The following is a 21,039-nucleotide window of genomic DNA, read 5'->3' as shown; positions in this document are numbered from 1 at the left end:
GCCGACGAACGCCTGGAGTTGGGAGCGATTCAAGAATCGGGCGGGGGGGCGAGCCGTTAATTTTGAGTTTATTAAAAAAAAAAAAAATTGGAAGGGAAATAAAAATCCGTTTCATGGAACATCTTGTCATGGTGAAGCCCCCGAGTGTAATGAATTGGCCACATCGTTACGCTCAGTTCATACCTGCATCCGGAGATAGAAAGAATGGAGATTGCAGATCGACACCATCCCGCACCGGCCGCCCGGTGTAACTGTGCCAATAAATGAAAGCAGAAAACAAAGATAAAGGATTGAGGGCAGCCAGGTATCCTGTTTAATTTAAAGAGATTTAAGTGAAGTGATCAGAAGGAGGTCTTGTATCTCGTTATGATTTCCGCCCGAATAATGAGTGTTTAAGTCTCCTCTAGGGGAGCGTGGTCTGATTTCCGACTGGGGTGGGACGTTTGATGCCAAGGCTTCAGTTAAGAACTTTGCGCCTACGGAGGCTTCGCTTCGTTATCACGTGACCGATGATGGCCGCTGATGTCCTGGGAGCGCTCGTGTTGCTTAAAAACTTTGCGCCGTCCCACATGTAAGAAAGGGGATCGGCTCAGATTTGAGACCAAGAAGATATTGAAGCAAATATGGAGTCCAGAAGCGTGGAGCTCGTTGTCCGACAATTTTTATTTGAGTACTATCCAAATTAGACATTTTAATGGATTTTTACGCCGAGTGATGCTTCTGTGACTCAGTTTGATATTGCTGAGTGTGATTTAAAATTTACGGTGAGTTATCCCAATCTGTATTTTGTGTGTAATTTAAATTTTAGGTGTAAACGTCTCTGCAGTACTCAGTGAAGCGTGCTGTAAAAAAATAAGTTGACTGAAGAGACACCCCCAAAAATGAACAACTGCTGCTGTGAGGAAATATTGATTGTTCAAATCACAGTATGTTTAGTTGTTCCAGTTTACGTGCAAACCTTCGTCAAGTTTAAAATGTAATGATTATTGAAAGTGAAAATAATTATTATAATAATCTCTTCAAATCAAGACCAGGGTTATTCACCTTTTGGTTGCCATGTGTCCTGAACTTGGGAGTCACAAAGCACATTCATTTCACAATAAGTTCAAAAAGCACTTCCAATAATGCCCAGTGGAGGGAGAACTTACCATCAAACCCTGGCAAGTAATGTGTAATTACTAATTCAAATGGTTTATTTCACCAAAAAGCTCTGTGAACATTTGAAATTCCTGCAGAGCACACTAAACAAAAAGGAGCTGCCAGCAAGGAGAACAAGTGAGATCGAAATACAGAGCAAGCGGGTCGAAAAGCTAATCATTCACAAAAAGCAAAGAAAAAGGCACAAGGAAACTCGGCACACCCAGAAACCTTCAGAATGAACCTCCAGGAACTGGGATGTGGAGGTGGTGCACTGGTAGTAATACCTGGGGGTCCACATCAGTGATAGATGGGGCACTGGTCTCGTAACACAGAGGAACTACAGAAGAAAGGGCAGAGCAGACTCCTCTTTCTAAGGAGACTGTGTTCATTTAATGTGAGTAGTGACATCCTTCACATCGGGCTACTGGGGACCTGGAGGTTCACACTGGCTGCAGGTGTTCATTCCAACCTGTTTCATAATTAGAAGCCCAGGCCTAGCAGATAACAAAACTCAGTATTTAATTCTATGAGTTGTTGCTGCTTTCATTCTTCCAAGACAAACCTTCATCACACTGTAGACGTTTGGTTTTCTGAGAACTTTCTAGATTTGTTTCATGGGGCAGAACAGAATTATACTCTTGGTCCTTCACTACTCTCTCATATAATTCAAAACATGTCCTATCTGTCTATCTATCTATCATATAGTGCCTTTCATATCTATCTATCTATCTATTATATAGTGCCTTTCACATCTATCTATCTATCTATTAATTATATAGTGCCTGTCTATCTATGTATCTATCCATCTATCCTGCCTACTACACTAATGTTAATATCTATCTATCTATCGATTATATAGTGCCTATTTGTCTATTATATAGTGTCTATCTATTAATTATATAGTATCTATCTATCTATCTGTCTATCATATAGTGCCTTTCATATCTATCTATCTATCTATCTATCTATCTATCTATCCATCTATCCTGCCTACTACACTAATGTTAATATCTATCTATCTATCTATCGATTATATAGTGCCTATTTGTCTATTATATAGTGTCTATCTATTAATTATATAGTATCTATCTATCTATCAATCTATCTATCTATCTATCTATCTATCTATCTATCGATTATATAGTGCCTATTTGTCTATTATATAGTGTCTATCTATTAATTATATAGTATCTATCTATCTATCTATCTATCTATCTATCTATCCCTTCATATTTATTTATTTATTTATTTATTTATTTATTTATTTATCTCTGTCTTTTTTATTAAAGTCAACTGTTAGGTTTTTGTCAGATATTCTCATGTCTAAATTCATAATTGCACAAGCATCTCAGTTTGCATGTCATCAGATGAGCTTAGAAGTTAATGAGCTCCTCAGTATGCCCAGTTAATTTGGTGGGGGCAGTCCCGCTTTTCCAGCTTTTCCAGCTTTTCCAGCTTCTCCAGCTTCATGTCACACGCATACATAAGCACACCTTCAGTATAATAACAAAGTCGTGACCATGAAATGCCAGCAATTGTGGGAGTTTCAGGCATGAATAACTAATAAACAGTCACTCGTCATGCGTGAAAGTAATTAATGTAATAAATCAGCCTGAACAGTTCTACTTTCTGATTAATCTGCACACTTGGAGTTTTGCTTTAGGACCCACGGACGTGTTGCGGTCAAATGCAAAACCTTTAGATGTAAACATTCTGCAGTAGAAATCCTCCTCAGTTTTTGGGCTGCCTCAGATTTTCAGTTTGTTTCGGTCTTTGCCTGCAGATTCGACTCGTGCCAATGACTGAATAAAGATGATGAGAATGGGCCTTTCAGCCCAACTCGAGCTCTTCAGTCCTGTTCTTTTGTTGTCTCCAAAGGTAACTTAAATGACCTCAGATCCTACTGTCTATAACTGTCCATCAGCAAAATTTGCTAAGTTCACCAGTGAGCTTGTTTGCTTATTGTTTTCCTTTGCACCCCATGATGCTTTCTGAGGCCAGTGTGACATCACAGAGCTTTAGCAGCCATGTTGGATAGGGCTGTTGATATCCAATCTGTTCCACGGCACCTGCCTGATTTGCGTTGCACATGTGCAGAACGTCCACTCACGTGTCATGTAAGGGCACTCCGCTCCACCTTACACCTCTGCACCCACGTGTGAATAATTTAGGACGTATACACACAAGCGTGATGTCACTACCTGGACGGTACTCCTAACTCTGGCTGAGATGTGACACAATCTAACATCCAGAGTGCTCTGGAGAAGGTCTTCATAAAGATATACATAAGAATATAAGAAATGTGACAAATGAGAGGAGGCCGTTCAGTCTGTCAAGCTCATGTGTTTAGATAATAGCTAAGCTGTCCCAATATCTATCCCTGTATCTTTGTACTTTGCTCCATTCAGCTTTTCCTCAACCCTGTCAAGTCTTCAAGCCCCTACCACTCAGAAACAACCCCACAGCTTGATGCTGCCACCACCAGGCTTCACTGTTAGAATGGCAGTGCGCCTGTGATAAGCGGTGCCTGGTTTCCTCTAGGTATGGCACTAATCTTGGTTTCATCTTGTTTAGTCTGAGAGTCCTTTAGGTGCCTTCTTGGAAGCTCCAAGTGGGTTCTCATGTGTCACCTGATAACTCTGCCTCTGTTGCAGTGATGGTGGTCCTTCTGTAGAGAGTTTCTCCCATCTCCACAAAGGTTGTCCGGAGATCAGCCATAGTGACCACTGGGGTTGTTGGTGTCACGTCTCTTACCAAGATTCTTCTCCCCACAATTGTCCAGTCCAGGCGTCCAGCTGTAGAAAGAATTGTGGTTGCTCCAAACTTCCTCCAGTTATGAATTGTGGAGGCCACTGTGCTCTCGGGAACCTTCAATACTGCAGGAATGTTTCTGTATCTGTCCCCAGATCTGTTCCTCAACCCAATCCTGTCTCTAAGCTCTGCAGGCAATTCCTTTGACCTTCTGGGTTGGTTTTTCTCAACTGTAGGACCTTCTGTAGACAGTTGGGTGCCATTCCTAATTAGTCCAATCATTTAAACCAGACTCCAAACAAGGTGTAGAAACATCTCGACGATGACCAACAGAATGGGATACACCTGAACCAAACGTGAAGTGTCATGACGATGGGTCAGAATACTTTTGTCAGTTTTGTATTGGTAGTCATTTTCAAACATTCCTATAATCCAATTTTTCGCTTTGATCATTCTGGGGGTAAGGGGTGTTGCTGGTGTGAAGATGTTACCAGGCCCAGCGCACCACACTGGCCACCATATTGTTTCGGAATCCACTGCGTGTAACGTCTGCTTAGCTAAGCAAGTTCACTTTGTGTTTTTTTTTTTTTGATGATTTTACCCAAGGGGCGCGCATACATAGCAAACCTACTGCTTCCTTTCCACCCTCCTCACTTATTGACTGCATAGCAGAAATTAAATCCTGGTTTTCTTCAGATTTTCTTAAATTAAATAACAAGTGACAAAACCGAGGTTCTCCTCATTGGTACAAAATCAACATTATCCAAAACTGATGACTTTTCATTTGTTATTGATAATTCCTCTGGCTCCCCTTCCCCACATGTGTCACCCTTGACAGTACTTTATCCTTTCAGTCTCACATCAGTAACATCTCCCAGACTCCATATTGCCACCTGCGTAACGTTAAATCGTATTCGCCCCTCCATCACTCCCCGCATCACTGCTGTCCTCGTTCATAGCCTGGTCACTTCTCCTCTGGATTGTTGGAACTCCCTTTTCTTTGGTCTTTCTCACAAATCTCTTTATAAGTTTCAACTGGTCCAGAATTCAGCTGCCCGCCCGCCCGCCCGCATCATTACTAGAACCCCCTCTACTCACCAGATCACTCCCGGCCTGCAGCAGCTTCATTGGCTTTCAGTTCACTTCTGAATTCAATTCAAAATTCTTCTGGTAACTTTTAAGGCTCGCCCCTCCATATCTGTCTGACCTCCTCCATGTTGCCATTCCCTCCCACATCCTTAGATCCTCTTCCTCGATTCACTTGACTGTCCCCTTCGTCTGTCTTACCACCGTGGCATTCAGTTGCTCTGCTCCCCAGCTTTGGAATTCATTACCATCCGAGCTTAGAAATATTGAATCGTTCTTACTTTCCAAATCTAAACTAAAAACTCATCTGTTTAAGACTACTTTTTCTCTTTGATTACAATTGCTCTGATTTTAATTTTTGTATTTTAGTTTTGTTTATAATGTGAGTTTTATCTATTGTTTGGTGTCTTTGAGTGTTTAGAAAGGCGCCTACAAATAAATAAAATTTAATACAGGTAAAATTTTGTCACAACGAATATCTTTACAACAAAATTTTTATTTCAATGAAGTCTATAGAAATCTCGTTACCACGAAGTCCATTCAGCAGATACTTTCATTACGACGAAGTGACCTTGAAATGCCTGAGTGAATCCTCCGCAGAGCACTCAGTTCTGTGGTCGCAGCTCAGTTGTGCACAACGATCCCCAAACACAAACACTGTCATTTTTTTTTTCTTTCGGCGAACTTTCCACATACTGTTCTTTTGCTGTTTTTGCTTCCTGCGGTTTTCAGTGATACCCTTTTGCTTATCGCTCGTCAACATTTGAAAAACACCCATTGGAACTTAACTCAATGTCACCCTCCTATAGAAACGGCAGACATGAAAAAACGATAAACCGTTCATATTAGAAGAAAAAAACTTTACATTTTTTCAGCTCTCGATTGTGGCAAAAAGAAAAAAGACGTTGCCAGTGAATTTGGAATTTCGCCATCGATGCTGTCAACTTTCTCGAAAGACTGAGCAAAAAAAAAAAACGAAGAAAAATCTCAGGTTGCAAACGTATGCGACCCGCTGCATTTGAAGATGTTGAGAAAGCCGTTTTTATGTGGTTCAGTGAGGCTCGTTCAAGAAACATTCCTGTTAATGCGGCACTCATTCAAGAACATGTGAGGGTTGTAAACTCTCTTGGGACCTCTCCAAACTAGACAACACGCTGAGGAGCGTCCCGAAGTGCGATCACCGCATCTGTGGAAGACTGTTTATCTGTTGCCGGGGCAACAGCAGGCTCAAAGTTATGCTGCATCTCTCCGCCAAAGCAAACGATAGATGACATGCAAAGAACATTGTAAATGCAGGTAACAGGATTACTTGGCCACTGATCTGGTCACAACCTTGCCTGACTGCTGTGTCTGTTTATCCCGCTACAATAAATAACCCTGCTGTTCCTGTTTCAAGCTGAATAAAGTTGGTTTTGCTAAAGTACTGAGACTCAGCCTCATGTTTTAGGGTGCAAGACAGGGACTTACAGCGCGACCACGCAATCTTTTAGGATTCGCTTCTGTGGCGCCTCACTGCACCGCTGTGAGCCTGCTGTTGCCCCGGTAACGGACAAACAATCTTCCACAGACACTGCAATCGCACTTCGGGACACACTTCAGCGTGTCGCTCCCGTTGGGTGGGGAGTTGGGGGGTGGTGGTCTCAAAAGAGTTCAGAAACCTCACATTATGAAGAAGAAGAAAAGGATGATTCGGCTCCTGATTGATAACTGTGCTGCCCACAGCATGCGTCCACATTTAGATAATACTTGCGTTGAATTTCTCCCACCCAGTTGCACAGCAGTGCCTCAGCCATTGGATTTGGGTATCATTCGCACCCTGAAAGTGTATTATGGCAAGGAAATGCTGAGAAAGATTGTTGTCAGCATAACTTGTAGACAGGAGGAGATTAAAATTAACGTGAAAGAAGTTATTGAAATGATTGTAGACGCCTAGACGCAAGTTAAAGAAAGGACAATAGTGACAAATACAGAATCTCATTACAACGATATTTTTGTTACAATTAAATAGTTTTTAGGTCCCTGGGAGTTCGTTGTAACGGAATTTGACCTGTATTTTATTATTATTATTATTAGATAGCGAGGAGACACGGGTGACGTCACAGACACAGTTATTTCTGCCCTGTGACACGCTAGAGCCCGTCAGGTCAGATTCTTGCCATTTCTAAATGTCGTATGTTGGTTGAACATGCAAGTAAGAATTTTTTCTACACTGCCATAACTAGTATCACTGCTACTGTTGTAAATGATTTCTTTATTTAATTTTTTCTTGTAATGTTTGGGTCAGCCTACATCTTCCATAGGAGGTTTTAAAGCCCAAAGAATTCACGTTTGACCTTTTTGTTGTGATCCAAGTCTTCTCGAGAAAACAACTTCTTCTTACCTTTATGACTCAACGCCATTTTGTTTTCATTGCGGACCTCACTCTACTCTGGCGAAAACGGCGTTGATGGTTCTCAGGGTGACAGTTCCAAAAATTCACCTGAGGTTGTGCTACGTGTGACGTCGTCAACGCGTCCACATAAATATCGATGTGTCCTTGTATCCAATATTGGATCTTTATACTTTTCCGGTTGAAGACTTATTTTTCGTAACTGTCGGCAGCCATTCTTGTTTCACCCTTGATTTGATCAAAAGATTCATTTGATTCCCGGTTTTCAATCCTTTCACGTCTCTAGTTTACGGCTTTCACCTGATTCTTTCTCAACAAAAAAATAATTTGGATGTGAGCAACCCTAGGAACCAAGTAACCAAAACTCTTCTCTAACATTTCAGTAATTATTTACTTATCTGATGCTGATCTTTCTGATCATAAAATAAGTCATTACGATAGCGAGTGACGAGAAAAATTCCTCATTAATCGCAGAATTACAGTATTTGAGGGTTCCTCTAGAAGTCCTCTTTCTCTCGCACGATTTTGCTCACAAACGAATCAGCACATCGTCATCTCATAACAGCCTTAAGTTTTGAGTTTGGTATTTTTCCGTCCCGCCATCTTATCTCTAAAACATCCTGAAGAAACTGTGACACAGTCGATGTTTTTGGTATCAGGGGACCCTAAAACGTTGAGATCAATCGAAAACTGGAGATTTAAATTTTTGACGAATCTAAAGCTATCACTCCCGTAGATGATAGGTTATGGTGGGGAAAGGCGCAAAGCAAAAAAATCCTCTTTTAGGATTGGACACTACTGCTGGAAAAGTTATTGGTGCTCCACTCACCTAAACTTAAATGCAGCAAGTAAAGAACAAAGGAGCAAGAAATGAAAAGGCTAATGGGGTCTGACATTAGATTTTGTGACTTAGGCGTTGGATCGGTTTAGAAGTGTGACACTCGGTGAGCCGTCTAATTTTGTGACTCACAAACCTGTAATCCTTTTGTATAAACCTGGGGTCTGGTTCTTTAAAAATGATTTACAAATCCTGACCCTAACTGACCTGCATAATTTGCCTGACCAGAAGATTTATTTGGCTGTGGCAATGAGTTTCAGATTGCTTAGTTTCGAGGGGCTGGATTTTCAAATAAGAATAACATCTGGGGACAAAACTGGTAGTGAAATCTGCCGTTGCAAAGTCCCCGCCCAAAGGGCTTCTACCTAAGACACTCACCACTAATCCCTTCTGTCCATGCACTAAACTAAACAAGTTGGGGTTCAGGGAGACAGCAAAAGAAACTGAAGAAAAGACTTGACACTGAAAGGCATTCAAATCTGTCCAGGAGCTCAGTAGCACAAGTTGACTGAAGTAATTGAAGGGTCTTGACAACACGCATCCCCGTTTTCTTTCAGTCCTTAACAAAAAACAACGCTCAATGGTGTAAAGAATCAGAAACCAAAGCGACTCCCACGTAAGGAGAGTGGCTAACATTAATCTGGCTCTGCTGTGGGGTCAGTTGTTATGGGCCCCCTTGCTTAGGTCGTCTCCTTATTAAGTGACACCTCCTTCCAGGCCATCTTTCTTTGGTAGTCCAGGGACCAGAAGGGGCGGAGTCAATTACCCTCTCTGAGCGGCTTCTCAGAACTGTGGAGGAAGAAAACGACAAGACAGTTAGCGGCAGTCCAGGGTGGTATCACATACCTGGGGAGTGCTTGGATGGCGATCCTCAGGCACGCATGCGTGGCCTGCTTAACAATTAATTTGGAGATTATAATGGCAGACAGATGGACACACGTAGACCACCACAGCTCCACACATTTGAGAAGTGCTTCTGTATGCTCTGATATCTCTCTGTCATTGTTACTATTGCTTCACTATATGACATAACAGCAGCAAGCAGAGTTTAGGTAAGCATTGTGGTTTACGCATACACAGTGTGACAGAACACTGCGGCCATTTTGTCACGGCATGTTTGCATTACCAATTAGACGGTCATGGAAACTTCCTTTAATTATTCATTTAGATGTGCAGTCAGAAGGTGGGTGTTGTGCGACCTCATCTGTGCTTTACGGGTGTCGTTAGGCAAATTTGTCAATTTGGGTGTTTTGAGTACTGAAATCTGCGTCCCCTGTGATTCTTCATAATCCGCTCTCTTAACGGCAGTCCTTTTGACGGAGTGTGACTCGCCTTTTACTTCAAATGCATATTTTGCAGTTCATATTTTTGTGAATATGGCTGCCAGTTCTCTCAAGCTTACTATCATCATAACACTGAACAACATAGAGCACACCTGGGACAACATATCGTTCACTTAAGGCTGATGTCTGTATCCAAGGTGGCTTACAACATTTATGATACAACTGCATACATTTCTTATTTGGTTTTTCCAATTGGAGTACTGGCAGGTCAAGTGACTTGCTCATGGTGACACAGGTGTCAGTAGTGGGATTTGAACCCACACCCTCAGGGTTTGAAGTGCACACCCTTAACCATACACCACATTGGTGATGGCTTATGGGTAGTTCACCACACTACCTGCCACCAAATGCCAATGTATAATGCGAGGCTGCAGAACGGTTTTCGCTTGCAACAGGTTATGTTTATTTTTAAAAAATGCAATGTGCTCTCTGCACACGTGACACACATGAATACCGTATATACTCGTGTTTAAGTTCTCCTGCGGATAAGTCGGGACTTGATTTTACAGTATAATTTCTGATATTTTATAATGTCGGTCGTATAAGTTGAATGTGGAAAACTCACGCTATTGGTCCAAGAGATTATGATATGCTAATGCCTACCTGAGAGGGTAACCACGGAGCACACGGGCTTTTTTTTTCTATATATTGTGCCTACGTGACCACACGGTAATACCCGAACTGTTGCAAAGTGACGTTTGCACTGATTTGTGTTTTTTGTATCCCGCACCCTCATACACCTTTATCGTAAGAGCATCATATCAACAACAACAACAACAACAACATTTATTTCTATAGCACATTTTCATACAAACAGTAGCTCAAAGTGCTTTACATATTAAAGAATAGAAAAATGAAAGACACAATTATAAAACAAAATAAATCAACATTAACATCGAATAAGAGTAAGGTTCAATGGCCAGGGGGGACAGAAAAAACAAAAAAACTCCAGACGGCTGGAGAAAAAATAAAATCTGTAGGGATTCCAGACCATGAGACCGCCCAGTCCCCTCTGGGCATTCTACCTAACATAAATGAAACAGTCCTCTTTGGATTTAGGATTCTCACGGAAGGACTTGATGATGATGATGATGATGGTCACGTAGACTTCTGCCTTTTAATCCGTCCATCATTGTTGGTGCATCATGAAGCTTTGAGTAGGTGGAGGTGGCGCAGGCCACCACCACAAAGAAACCGGAAAAAGAAACAGAAAAGAGAGTAGGGGTCAGTACCGATTTTAGAGCCACCATGAATAGTTATTTTGAGGAGATTGAACATATAGAGTATCAGGATTAAGTTAAATTTAGACTAAAATGAAGTTATAAAAAGGCCATGTTAAAGTAACGTGTTTTCAGCAGTGTTTTAAAGTGCTCTACTGTATCAGCCTGGCGAATTCTTATTGGCAGGCTATTCCAGATTTTAGGTGCCTAACAGCAGAAGGCCGCCTGCCCGCCTCACCACTTCTTTTAAGTTTTGTTCTTGGAATTCTAAGGAGACACTCATTTGAGGATCTGAGGTTACGATTTGGAATATAAGGTGTCAGACATTCAGATATATAAAATGGAGCAGATTATTTAAGGCTTTATAAACCATAAGCAGAATTTTAAAGTCAATCCTGAATGACACAGGTAACCAGTGTAGTGACATCAAAACTGGAGAAATGTGTTCGGATTTTCTTTTCCTAGTTAGGATTCTAGCAGCTGCATTCTGCACTCGTTGCAAATGATTTATATCTTTTTTGGGTAGTCCTGAGAGGAGTGCATTACAGTAATCTAGTCGACTGAAAACAAAAGCGTGAATTAATTTCTCAGCATCTTTCAGTGATATAAGCGGTCTAACTTTACTTATGTTTCTTAAGTGAAAAAATGCTGTCCTAATGATCTGATTAATATGTGATTTAAAATTCAGATTACAGTCAACAATTACCCCTAAGCTTTTTACCTCCATCTTGACTTTTAATCCTAATGTATCCAGTTTATTTCTAATAGCCTCATTGTATCCATTATTGCTGATCACTAAGATTTCAGTTTTCTCTTTATTTAACTTGAGAAAATTACTATTCATCCATTCTGAGATACAAGTCAGACATTCTGTTAGTGAATCAATAGAATCAGGGTCATATCTACCATGGAACGTTCGATCAGAAAAAAATATGAAGCTGGTTTTAAATTAAGACATTGAAGTAGCGAAAGAAATTGGTAACTGTGCTGCTGCAACAAAATTCAATGTGTCTGAGAAACTGGTGTGAGATTGGAAGAGGCAAGAAGATGTAAAAAAAAAATTCAAGTGTCATATTTTTGAATGGGCATATAAGTCGGGGTCTGATTTTATAATCGATTTTTCAGGTTTCAAGACCCGACTTATACACCAGGATATACGGTATATCTAATAGGATTTTTTTTGTGGTAGTTAGTCATTTAGAAGTTTGCCATCTTTCTGACCGGGTGAACAAGAGCACCTCTGATCTTTTGCAGTTCAAAAATCACCGCCCGCTGCTCTGAGCTCCGCCTCCACAAGGCATCGGATTGGTTTAGAAATGTGACACTCAGTGAGGCGTCTAATTGACTCCACCCACTTGTTAAGCACTCCCGGTGGCCTCCAGACATTCTGTGTATGTAATACATGCAGTGAGACCACCGGCTGTTTGACTAATCCGATTTGCTTTTGTTTTTTCCCCCCCTTAGGGATACGATGATGGGTATGATGGCGGATACGACGACCAAGCCTATGACTCTTATGATAACAATTATGGAAGCCAAACACAAAGGTGAGCCTTTACATATTTTTGGAATACTGAAACTGAGCAACAGCTCGCATCTTACAAGATAATACAAAAGAAATGTGTACATTTCCGTTTATTTGTATGTCGTAGCAAAGAAATAAATAAATAAAATGCACACGTACTGGGCCCGCATACAAACCGCACAGCACAGGTTGCTCTTCTATATGCTAATGTTCTTTTTGAGTGATAATAACAATACGCCGCAGCGTAGCATGTTTCATTGAGCCGAGGCAGAAATTATGGTCAGCTGCCAAATCAACGTTATAAAAATGTTCCTGTCGACATCTCTCCTTTACAAGATCACTCCGTTTTAAATTCTGGTGATGGCAATTAATAACGTAAAGACTTTTATGGTAGCAAATGTTTTCGAGTAATTGCTTGTTTTCTGGTGTAATGGCTTTTCATTTCAAATCCAGAAATGCATATTTAAAAAACAGCGGATTTCTCGGTATCTGCCCATAAAAGATTGTTTCAGACATCATAGTTAGATGATTCAGCAGTCGAATGGTGAGCCCCTACCAGACCCTGGGGTCTTATTATCATTCAAATGAAATGTATTGTGAAGTTAGGTCTCGTTAGCATCTGTTCACAAGAAGGCAGGCGCCTCTTCACCTGATGACTACACACCAGTGGCACTTACGGTATGTCTCACGTCAGGAAGAGCTTTGAGAGGCTGGTCCTGGACGGTATGGGTCCTCTTGTGGTAGACCACCTGGACCCACTGCAGTTTACCTATTAAACAAAGATTGGAGGCTGCACTTATCAATCTGCTCCACAAGCACTGCAAGGATGATGTGTTTTGATTTGTCCAGTGCCTTCTGTACCATCCAGTCATCCCTCTTAAGGGGTAAACTCAGAGATATGGAGGTGGATGGGACTCTGATGATGGACCATCTGTCTGCCACGGCACAGTTTGTGAGACTCGAGGACTGTGTGAGCACCACAAGGAACAGGCTTGTCTGCCTCTCTCTTCACTCTGTACACCTCAGACTATAAATATAACAGCAGGTCACATCACTTGTAGAAATTCTCAGTTAATTCCACTTTGGTGGGTTCTGTTGGTAAAGAGAGATGAGACAAAGGAGAGGAATCAGGGGGAGAACTTTGTCTTTTGGTACAGAGAATTGTCTGCATCTTAACATCAGCAAAACCAAGGGACTGCTTACTGACGTTCTCCCCACCAAAGAGCCTCTGTGTATATGGTCACTCTTCAAGGGTGTGGATGTGGAGGTGGTCCAATTCTACAAGTACTTGGGGGTCCATTCTAGTGACAGGTTGGTTTGGTCTCATGAAACAGGCCAACTAGAGAAGAATGCACAGAGCAGACTCTTCTTCCTTAGGAGACTGTGCTTCTTTAATGTGTGGAAGTGACATCCTTCACATCTTCTACGACTCTGTGATGGCCACCGTGGTGTGCTGGGCTGGTAACTTCACTTCAGGGGAGGCCCAGCGAATCAGTAGGCTAATTAAAAGTGCAGGTGATTCTCGTTCATTTGATTCAAGAACCGTATCATTACCCGAGAAGATGACACACAATTCTCAGTATTTGATTTATGAACTGAAACATTATCCAGGAAGAAGTCACAAACTACCAAAGAAAAAGTCACACAATTTTTGATAATTAGATTTATGAACTGAATCATTGCCCGAGAACAAGTCACATGATTCTCAGTATTTGATTTATGAAGTGAATCATTGCTTGAGAATGAGTAACACGATTCTCATTCGTTTCATTCATGAACTGAATCCTTACCCAGGCACAAAATCCTCATTCAGTTGATTTGTAAACCAAATCATTACCCAAGAACAAGTCACACCACTCTTGATAATTCGATTTGTGAAATGAATCATTGCCCAAGAATGAGTTACACCATTCTTGTTCATTTGATTCACAAACAAATCTTGTGATTCTCATTCAATTGACTTGCAAACTGAACCATTGCCGGAGAACAAGACGCGTGATTCTCAATATTTGATTTGTGAACTGAATCATTACCGGATAATGAGTTACACATTTCTTGTTCATTTGACTCGTGAACTGAATCTTAACCTAAGAGCAAGACACATGATTCTCAGTATTTGAATCGTGAACGGAATCCTTACTCAGGAACTGGTCACCAAATTCTCACTTATTTGATTTGCAAACTGAATCATTACCCGTGAACGAGTCACACAATTCTTGATAACTAGATTTGTGAACTGAAACATAACCTGAGAATGAATTACTCCATTCTCGTTCATTTGATTCATGAATGGAATCATTACCCAAGAACAAGACACAGAATTCTCAATATTTGATTTGTGAACTGAATCATTACCTGAGAACAAGTCACACATTTCTCGATAATTAGATCTGTGAACCGAATCATTACTTGAGAATGAATTACAACATTCTTGTTCATTTGATTCTCAAACATATAACATGATTCTCATTCATTTTACTCATGAACTGAATCATTACCCAAGAGTAAGACACACGATTTGTCAACTGAATCATTACCTGAGAATAAGTGACACAATTCTTGTTCATTTGATTTGTAAAATGAATCACCCAGGAACGAGTCACAAAATTCTGTTTCATTTGATTTATGAACTGAATCATTACCTGAGAGCAAGACACATGATTCTCAGTATTTCATTCATGAGCTGAATGCTTACTCAGGAAGGAGTCACCAAATTCTCACTTATCGGAATCGCAAACTGAATCATTACTCGTGAATGAGTCACACAATTCTCGACAATTAGATTTGTGAATTACATCATTACCTGAGAATGCACTATGACATTCTTGCTCATTTGATTCACAGACAAATCACGTGATTCTTGTTCATTTGACTCATGAACTGAATCATTACCCAAGAACAAGACACAGAATGTTCAATATTTGATTCGCAAACTGAATCATTACCCATGAATGAGTTACACAATTCTCGATAATTAGATTTGTGAATTACATCATTACCTGAGAATGCACTATGACATTCTTGCTCATTTGATTCACAGACAAATCACGTGATTCTTGTTCATTTGACTCATGAACTGAATCATTACCCAAGAACAAGACACAGAATGTTCAATATTTGATTCGCAAACTGAATCATTACCCATGAATGAGTTACACAATTCTCGATAATTAGATTTGTGAATTACATCATTACCTGAGAATGCACTATGACATTCTTGCTCATTTGATTCACAGACAAATCACGTGATTCTCGTTCATTTGACTCATGAACTGAATCATTACCCAAGAACAAGACACAGAATGTTCAGTATTTGACTTGTGAACTGAATCATTACCCGTGAACGAGTCACACAATTCTCGATAATTAGATTTGTGAATTGCATCATTACCTGAGAATGCACTATGACATTCTTGTTCATTAGATTCGCAAACATATCACATGATTCACATTCATTTGAATCATGAAATGGAATGATTACTCAAGAAGAAGACACCGAATTCTCAATATTTGATTTGTGAACTGAATCATTGCCTGAGAATGAGCTGCACAAGTCCCATTCACTTAATGATTCTCAAATTTAGTGCTTTATTTCAATTATGCATTAATACTATTTTGCTATGCTTCATGTTATGAAGGAGGTTTGTATCAATATGAATTATCAGCATGATTAAAATATAATGTAATAAGTATTTGCATTTCATTCAAGGGGAACCACACCCACAAAACTTTTTGTTTTTTTAAGGGAAACTGAAGCGAAATTTTTCACTTCCTTTAGTAGTTTGAGAAAAAAAAATCTGAATCGAAATGCCCGTCACTTCTCATTATGTAATTAGTGAAGTCTGTACTTGCATTTTGCCTGAGAACTCGCCACAGCGCTCTGTGCCAGCACTCGGTGAAGAGAGCTTCACAAAACTGAACTGAATTGACTTGAGTCCTGCCAGTTGTCCGTGCATCCTCTGCAGTGACAGGGCTTGGCACCGAGTGGCCAACTCCACCCATTCCACGGCAGTGTTTGGAGGGGTGCCACATGACTCTCGTTGGATGTCGTCCCTGCTGAAAGCATCCTCTGTCCCATGTGACCCAATGAGTGTCTTTGCGTTCCTGGCAGTAGGGCTCATCGCATGGCACACTTGACATTTCTAAACATTCCAGCATTCCTCTTAATTTTCACTTGTATTGTGCCAGGTGAGAAACTGGCACCGCAAAAGGAGTAAAACCTGAGTCGTTTGCATTCAGATGACCGCTGCTCGTTTTTTTTTTCCATTTTCCTTCATCTTTGCACGTTATGATAGAGGAGCCTCTCTGGAGTCTTCTTTTGCTATGGAGCCTAACGTTCAGTAATGCGTTCTATTCATCCGTCTGTTACCCACTATTGACGTGTCTGAAGCGCCGGATTTAAGCGGAGGAGACAAGCTCGTGTTTGCATGTGTCTGCTCGAAATGAGGGGAAAATCTGTTTGAGAGCGAAAACTGTAAAGTCCATTTATTCTGTTTATGAGGTCATTAGGCAGGAGTTTGGCCATTTTGTGTGGTGACAGCAGCACCGGCTGGAGATGTAAATGCCGAGTAATTGTGGCATCCATTCATTTGAATTTAAATGTAAACAGCAGCCTCTTCTGTTGATTGTCATCCTTGCTGGCCATATCAGCTTTGTGTGCCCACTGGCAGGAGTTTTCTACAGGTCTGCATGTTTAGCGTTTCTTGCTTTTGGCTTTCAATTTTAACAAAGCCTGTGTGTCTGAATCCTTTAAGATCCGATGATCTCAGATTACCGCACTGGAAAGAGTTTTATTTATTTTTCCACAGAAACGCAGACAGTAGCTTCATGAGAATCCATTGTGGACGGATTTGGAAAGACGCGTGTCCTGTGTAGAAAGTGTCAGGGTGCCAGCCGGGTCACCTCTTATAATCCAAGACAATGACTTTAAACCGTGATGCCGAGTGCAGGTTGCCCGGCAGAGCCTCTACTGCCAGTCTCCACAAACTCAAACCTCGTCCTCCAGCCTAGACCTTCATGTTTGCTCCTCCTGCACTTGAGGGCCTTCTCTCATGGGGTCCACCATAACCGCCCTCGTTTTTGACCTCCGACGCTACAGGCGTCCATTTTGCTTTGTTCCGAATCAGAGGACGATTCTTGGCTTTGTTTCAATTTCCAGTTAGTTCAGTCGCATTTCAAAATTGCAAACTTTCAAACAAACTAAACACATCAGTAAGCAGCCTGTGGGCTTGTCATGTTCCTCTTTCATGGGGGACAATCATTTTTTTTCCTCAGTTAAAAAAATATCACAAAGGGGTCGACGGCACGTCGCTGCGATTTCTATTATTGCTGGGTTTATTTACCAAATGCGGCCTATGAGCAAAACGTCTATTTATCGAACGACTGGATACTTGAAAATAATGGGCTGCCACGTCTGGGGTGAACAGGACGTGTGTCAAATGGGTAAGAAGAAGGCAGAGGGATCTCAATGGACGCCCCATTTGATGACCGAAAGAACTCTGCACGATGAATGGTCAGAAGGCTCCTGTCACCCGCCAATGGCTTGTAATAACGGACACTGGTCTGAGGTCGGGCTCTAGATGGATGGTGGATTTTCTTTTGGAGGGTTGTTTATGTTGAGGAGGAAGTGGAAGGGGCGGAGCTGGCATCGTTCTGTCAGGAAGTGACATCATTAGTCTTCCGGAGAGTTCTCCTCCAGTCAACAGAAAATGGAAACTGTGTTAATGGCAGTGTCACTCAAAATGAACGAACCCTGACGCTCGAGTGTATGACAGGAAAAGATGACGTCTGAGCAGCTGGCTTGGTGGGGCCTGATGAGCTCTTAAAGAGGGGCTCCAGTGGCACCCCCATTTGCTGCTTGCCTCTGACATCGGGAGGTCCTTCTCCCTGTGGCTTAACATAAAGGGACAAAAGGGAAACAAACATAATTACAAAACAAAAAGATCATTAGAAAATATTTAACAAAGAAGAACAAAAAGATTTTGACAACATACTTTATAAAAATAAATAAACAGGCAGCACTCGAGTAGAACGGCATCACGTCAGAACCATAGCAGTCTACTGGGTTATTTGCTTTCCGGTCTTTTTACAAAGTACAAGTAGAGATGGTAGAGGAACTGAAGTTCATCGAGATAACAAGCTGTGCCTTCTTGACCTCGTCTTTCTGTTGGCTTCTGTTGGCTAGGGAATGGCTCAGTATCCGGGGATCAGATGCCTTCAACTGCCACCCATTTTACCATGAGGAGCAGCCATGGAATTAATAAAAGAAAATAATATAAAACATTTACAAGTTGAAGTAACTGCTGACAAGGTCAATAGAAACAATAAACTAAGTTGTAGTGGAGGACACACAGACTGTTTCCTTGTTTCAAGAGAGATGAGTTCACAAATTTGCCAATGTTTCTCAGCTCCACTCCAACTTTAACTCCAAATCGAACTTCAACTCTGAGTTTAATTTCAGTTTCAATGTCAACTTCAAGCTTAACTCCAACTTCAAACTCAACTTCAGCTTTAAATCAATTCAAAATTCAAACTTCACCTCCAAGTTTAAATTCAAATTCAGCTCCAACTTCAACTTCATTTCCATATTCAAATCCGAGTTTAAATTCGGCTCCAACTTCAACTTTAAATCCAGCTCTGAATCTGAGTTTAAATTCAACTTCAACTCCAACTTCAACTCCAAGTTTAATTTCAATTTTAGCTCCAACTTCAAATCTGAGTTTAAATTCAACTTCAACTCCAAGTTTAAATTCAGATTCAGCTCCAACTTCAACTTCATTTCCAACTTCAACTCCGAGTTTAATTTCAGCTCCAACTTCAAATCTCAGTTTAACTTCACCTCTATCTCCAACTTCAACCCCAAGTATAAAATTGACTCCAATTCCAACTCCGAGTTTAAATCCAGTTCCAACTTCAACTTTAAATCCAGCTTCAAATCTGGGTTTAAATTCAACTTCAGCCTCAACTTTAATTTTAACTCCAATTTCTAATCCAACTTTAACTTTAATTCCAATTTCAAATTTAACAACTCCAACCTCAACTCCGTGTTTAACTTTATTATCCAATATATGGAAATTCATTTTGTTTGTGCATCAGCAAATACTTACATAAATAAAATTTTAAATATAAAAAGACGTGATGTGAGAAATATAGTATAAGGAACCACATATATGTGAACCTCAACATGTATACCTAAATGGAACATACTGTAAAAGATGTAGAAACAAACAGCATAAAGGTTTGGGGTTTTCCGGCCCCGTATATTGTAGACAATCCACAATAATTAAATAAAAAGCAGGTCAAAATATAAACAAAACAGTTCATATGCGCGGCGCCTTTCAGAGGCGTCGGCTGCCATTTTATAAGGGAGGAGCCGGAAGTGGAGGAATGCTGGGAAGGAACCGTGAGGGAGGATGGGACTGCTGACGTCAGGAAAGATGGCGGAGGAAGGGCGGAAGTGGACGTACTGCGGGAAGGCAATCAATCAATCAATATTTATTTATATAGCACATATTCATACAAAAAAATGTAGCTCAAAGTGCTTTACAAAATGAATAGAAAAATAGAAGACACAATAAAAAAATAAACATAAGTCAACATTAATTAACATAGAATAAGAGTAAGGTCCGATGGCCAGGGTGGACAGAAAAAACAAAAAAAACTCCAATGCTCCAACTCCAACTCGCTATGATGGCGGAGCGTCTCTTTTCCTGGAAGACAAAGGAGAAAGGTTAGTACCCTGCCACTCCCTGCCGGCGAACGTCTTTCGAAGCGGTTTAAGGTCTGTCCACGGCCTCCTACTCGCGCATGCGTGACAATACATACATAAACTAAAAAAGCCTCCTGCATTGTGGCTTATATGAATCTGCCATGTCAGTGATGGACGTGTGTTCCAGTCTCGTATATCTGGATGTTTTATTTCGACATTATAAGAATCTGCTCGGTGCCACAGAGGTGTGTGGGATCGTTGAGGATTTGATGGAACTTTTGGAGAACTCAATAGGAGATTTAGAAATTTCCAAAATGTGGACAGCATTCACAAGGCCGTATTAAGACCCCCTACATGCCCTTGGGCGATTTATCTCCTTTATTTAGAGTTGATTGTGCTTTTCAAAATGCAGCACAGGGACAACGGATGATTTAGTGCAATGTGGTATTTCTCACACTTGATTTAAGCTCATGGATACTCGGACATTTCATCGAGCAGTTGGGGGTGGTGGACCCACTTGGCAAATGGCAACTCCCAGAACCTCAAACTTTCCATCGAATGGGGGAAGCGGAGGTCCCTCTTTTAATCATTTTTTTTGTTTGTAGAAACTCCATCCTATTCTCAAGCTATAGTTTGATGGAAAGACCCCTTGTAGTCATGGAGAAATCCATGGAATTGGCCGATGACATGACGAAGAACACCATAATAATAAGAAGAAGATGAAGAACCTGCTGAACCTGCTAAATGTCATATGCGGAATATAGAATGCGAGGATGGCAAAGTTTGAGAAATCCATGCAACCAGAGGTCCACATATAACTACGGGGGCAAGAATTTGATTATCTTGGTTTTGATCGAATGTATGTGGCCTCATACCTTCAGGAAATTCAAAACATTTTGGTAGATGCAGTCTTAGAAATCTGACCTGTGCTTGTGGGTTCATTATAGGAAAGGGATCCACAAATGAAGAAGGCCACCAACATCTGCTGAACGTCAAGCACATCACAGAGGTCAGTGATGTGACAAAGAATGCTAGAATA

The 21,039-nt window shown here is 40.9% G+C and overlaps 1 protein-coding gene across 2 annotated transcripts in view; it reads left to right on the top strand.

Annotated features, from left to right (window-relative positions):
* Positions 1-21,039, top strand: part of khdrbs2 (KH domain containing, RNA binding, signal transduction associated 2) — a 344,899-nt gene that overhangs the window by 278,697 nt on the left and 45,163 nt on the right. For both annotated transcript variants that reach the window (XR_005630816.1, XM_039737811.1), the window contains exon 7: positions 12,232-12,314. Coding sequence is in view for 1 of the 2 variants with exons in the window: in XM_039737811.1 (XP_039593745.1) it covers positions 12,232-12,314 (83 nt within the window). In the remaining variant the exon portion in view is untranslated. The remainder of the gene's footprint in view (positions 1-12,231; positions 12,315-21,039) is intronic.

This window comes from Polypterus senegalus, chromosome 16 (assembly GCF_016835505.1).
Source record: "Polypterus senegalus isolate Bchr_013 chromosome 16, ASM1683550v1, whole genome shotgun sequence".
Classification (NCBI taxonomy): Eukaryota; Metazoa; Chordata; class Cladistia; order Polypteriformes; family Polypteridae; genus Polypterus; species Polypterus senegalus.
This window is presented reverse-complemented; position numbering and strand designations above follow the sequence as displayed.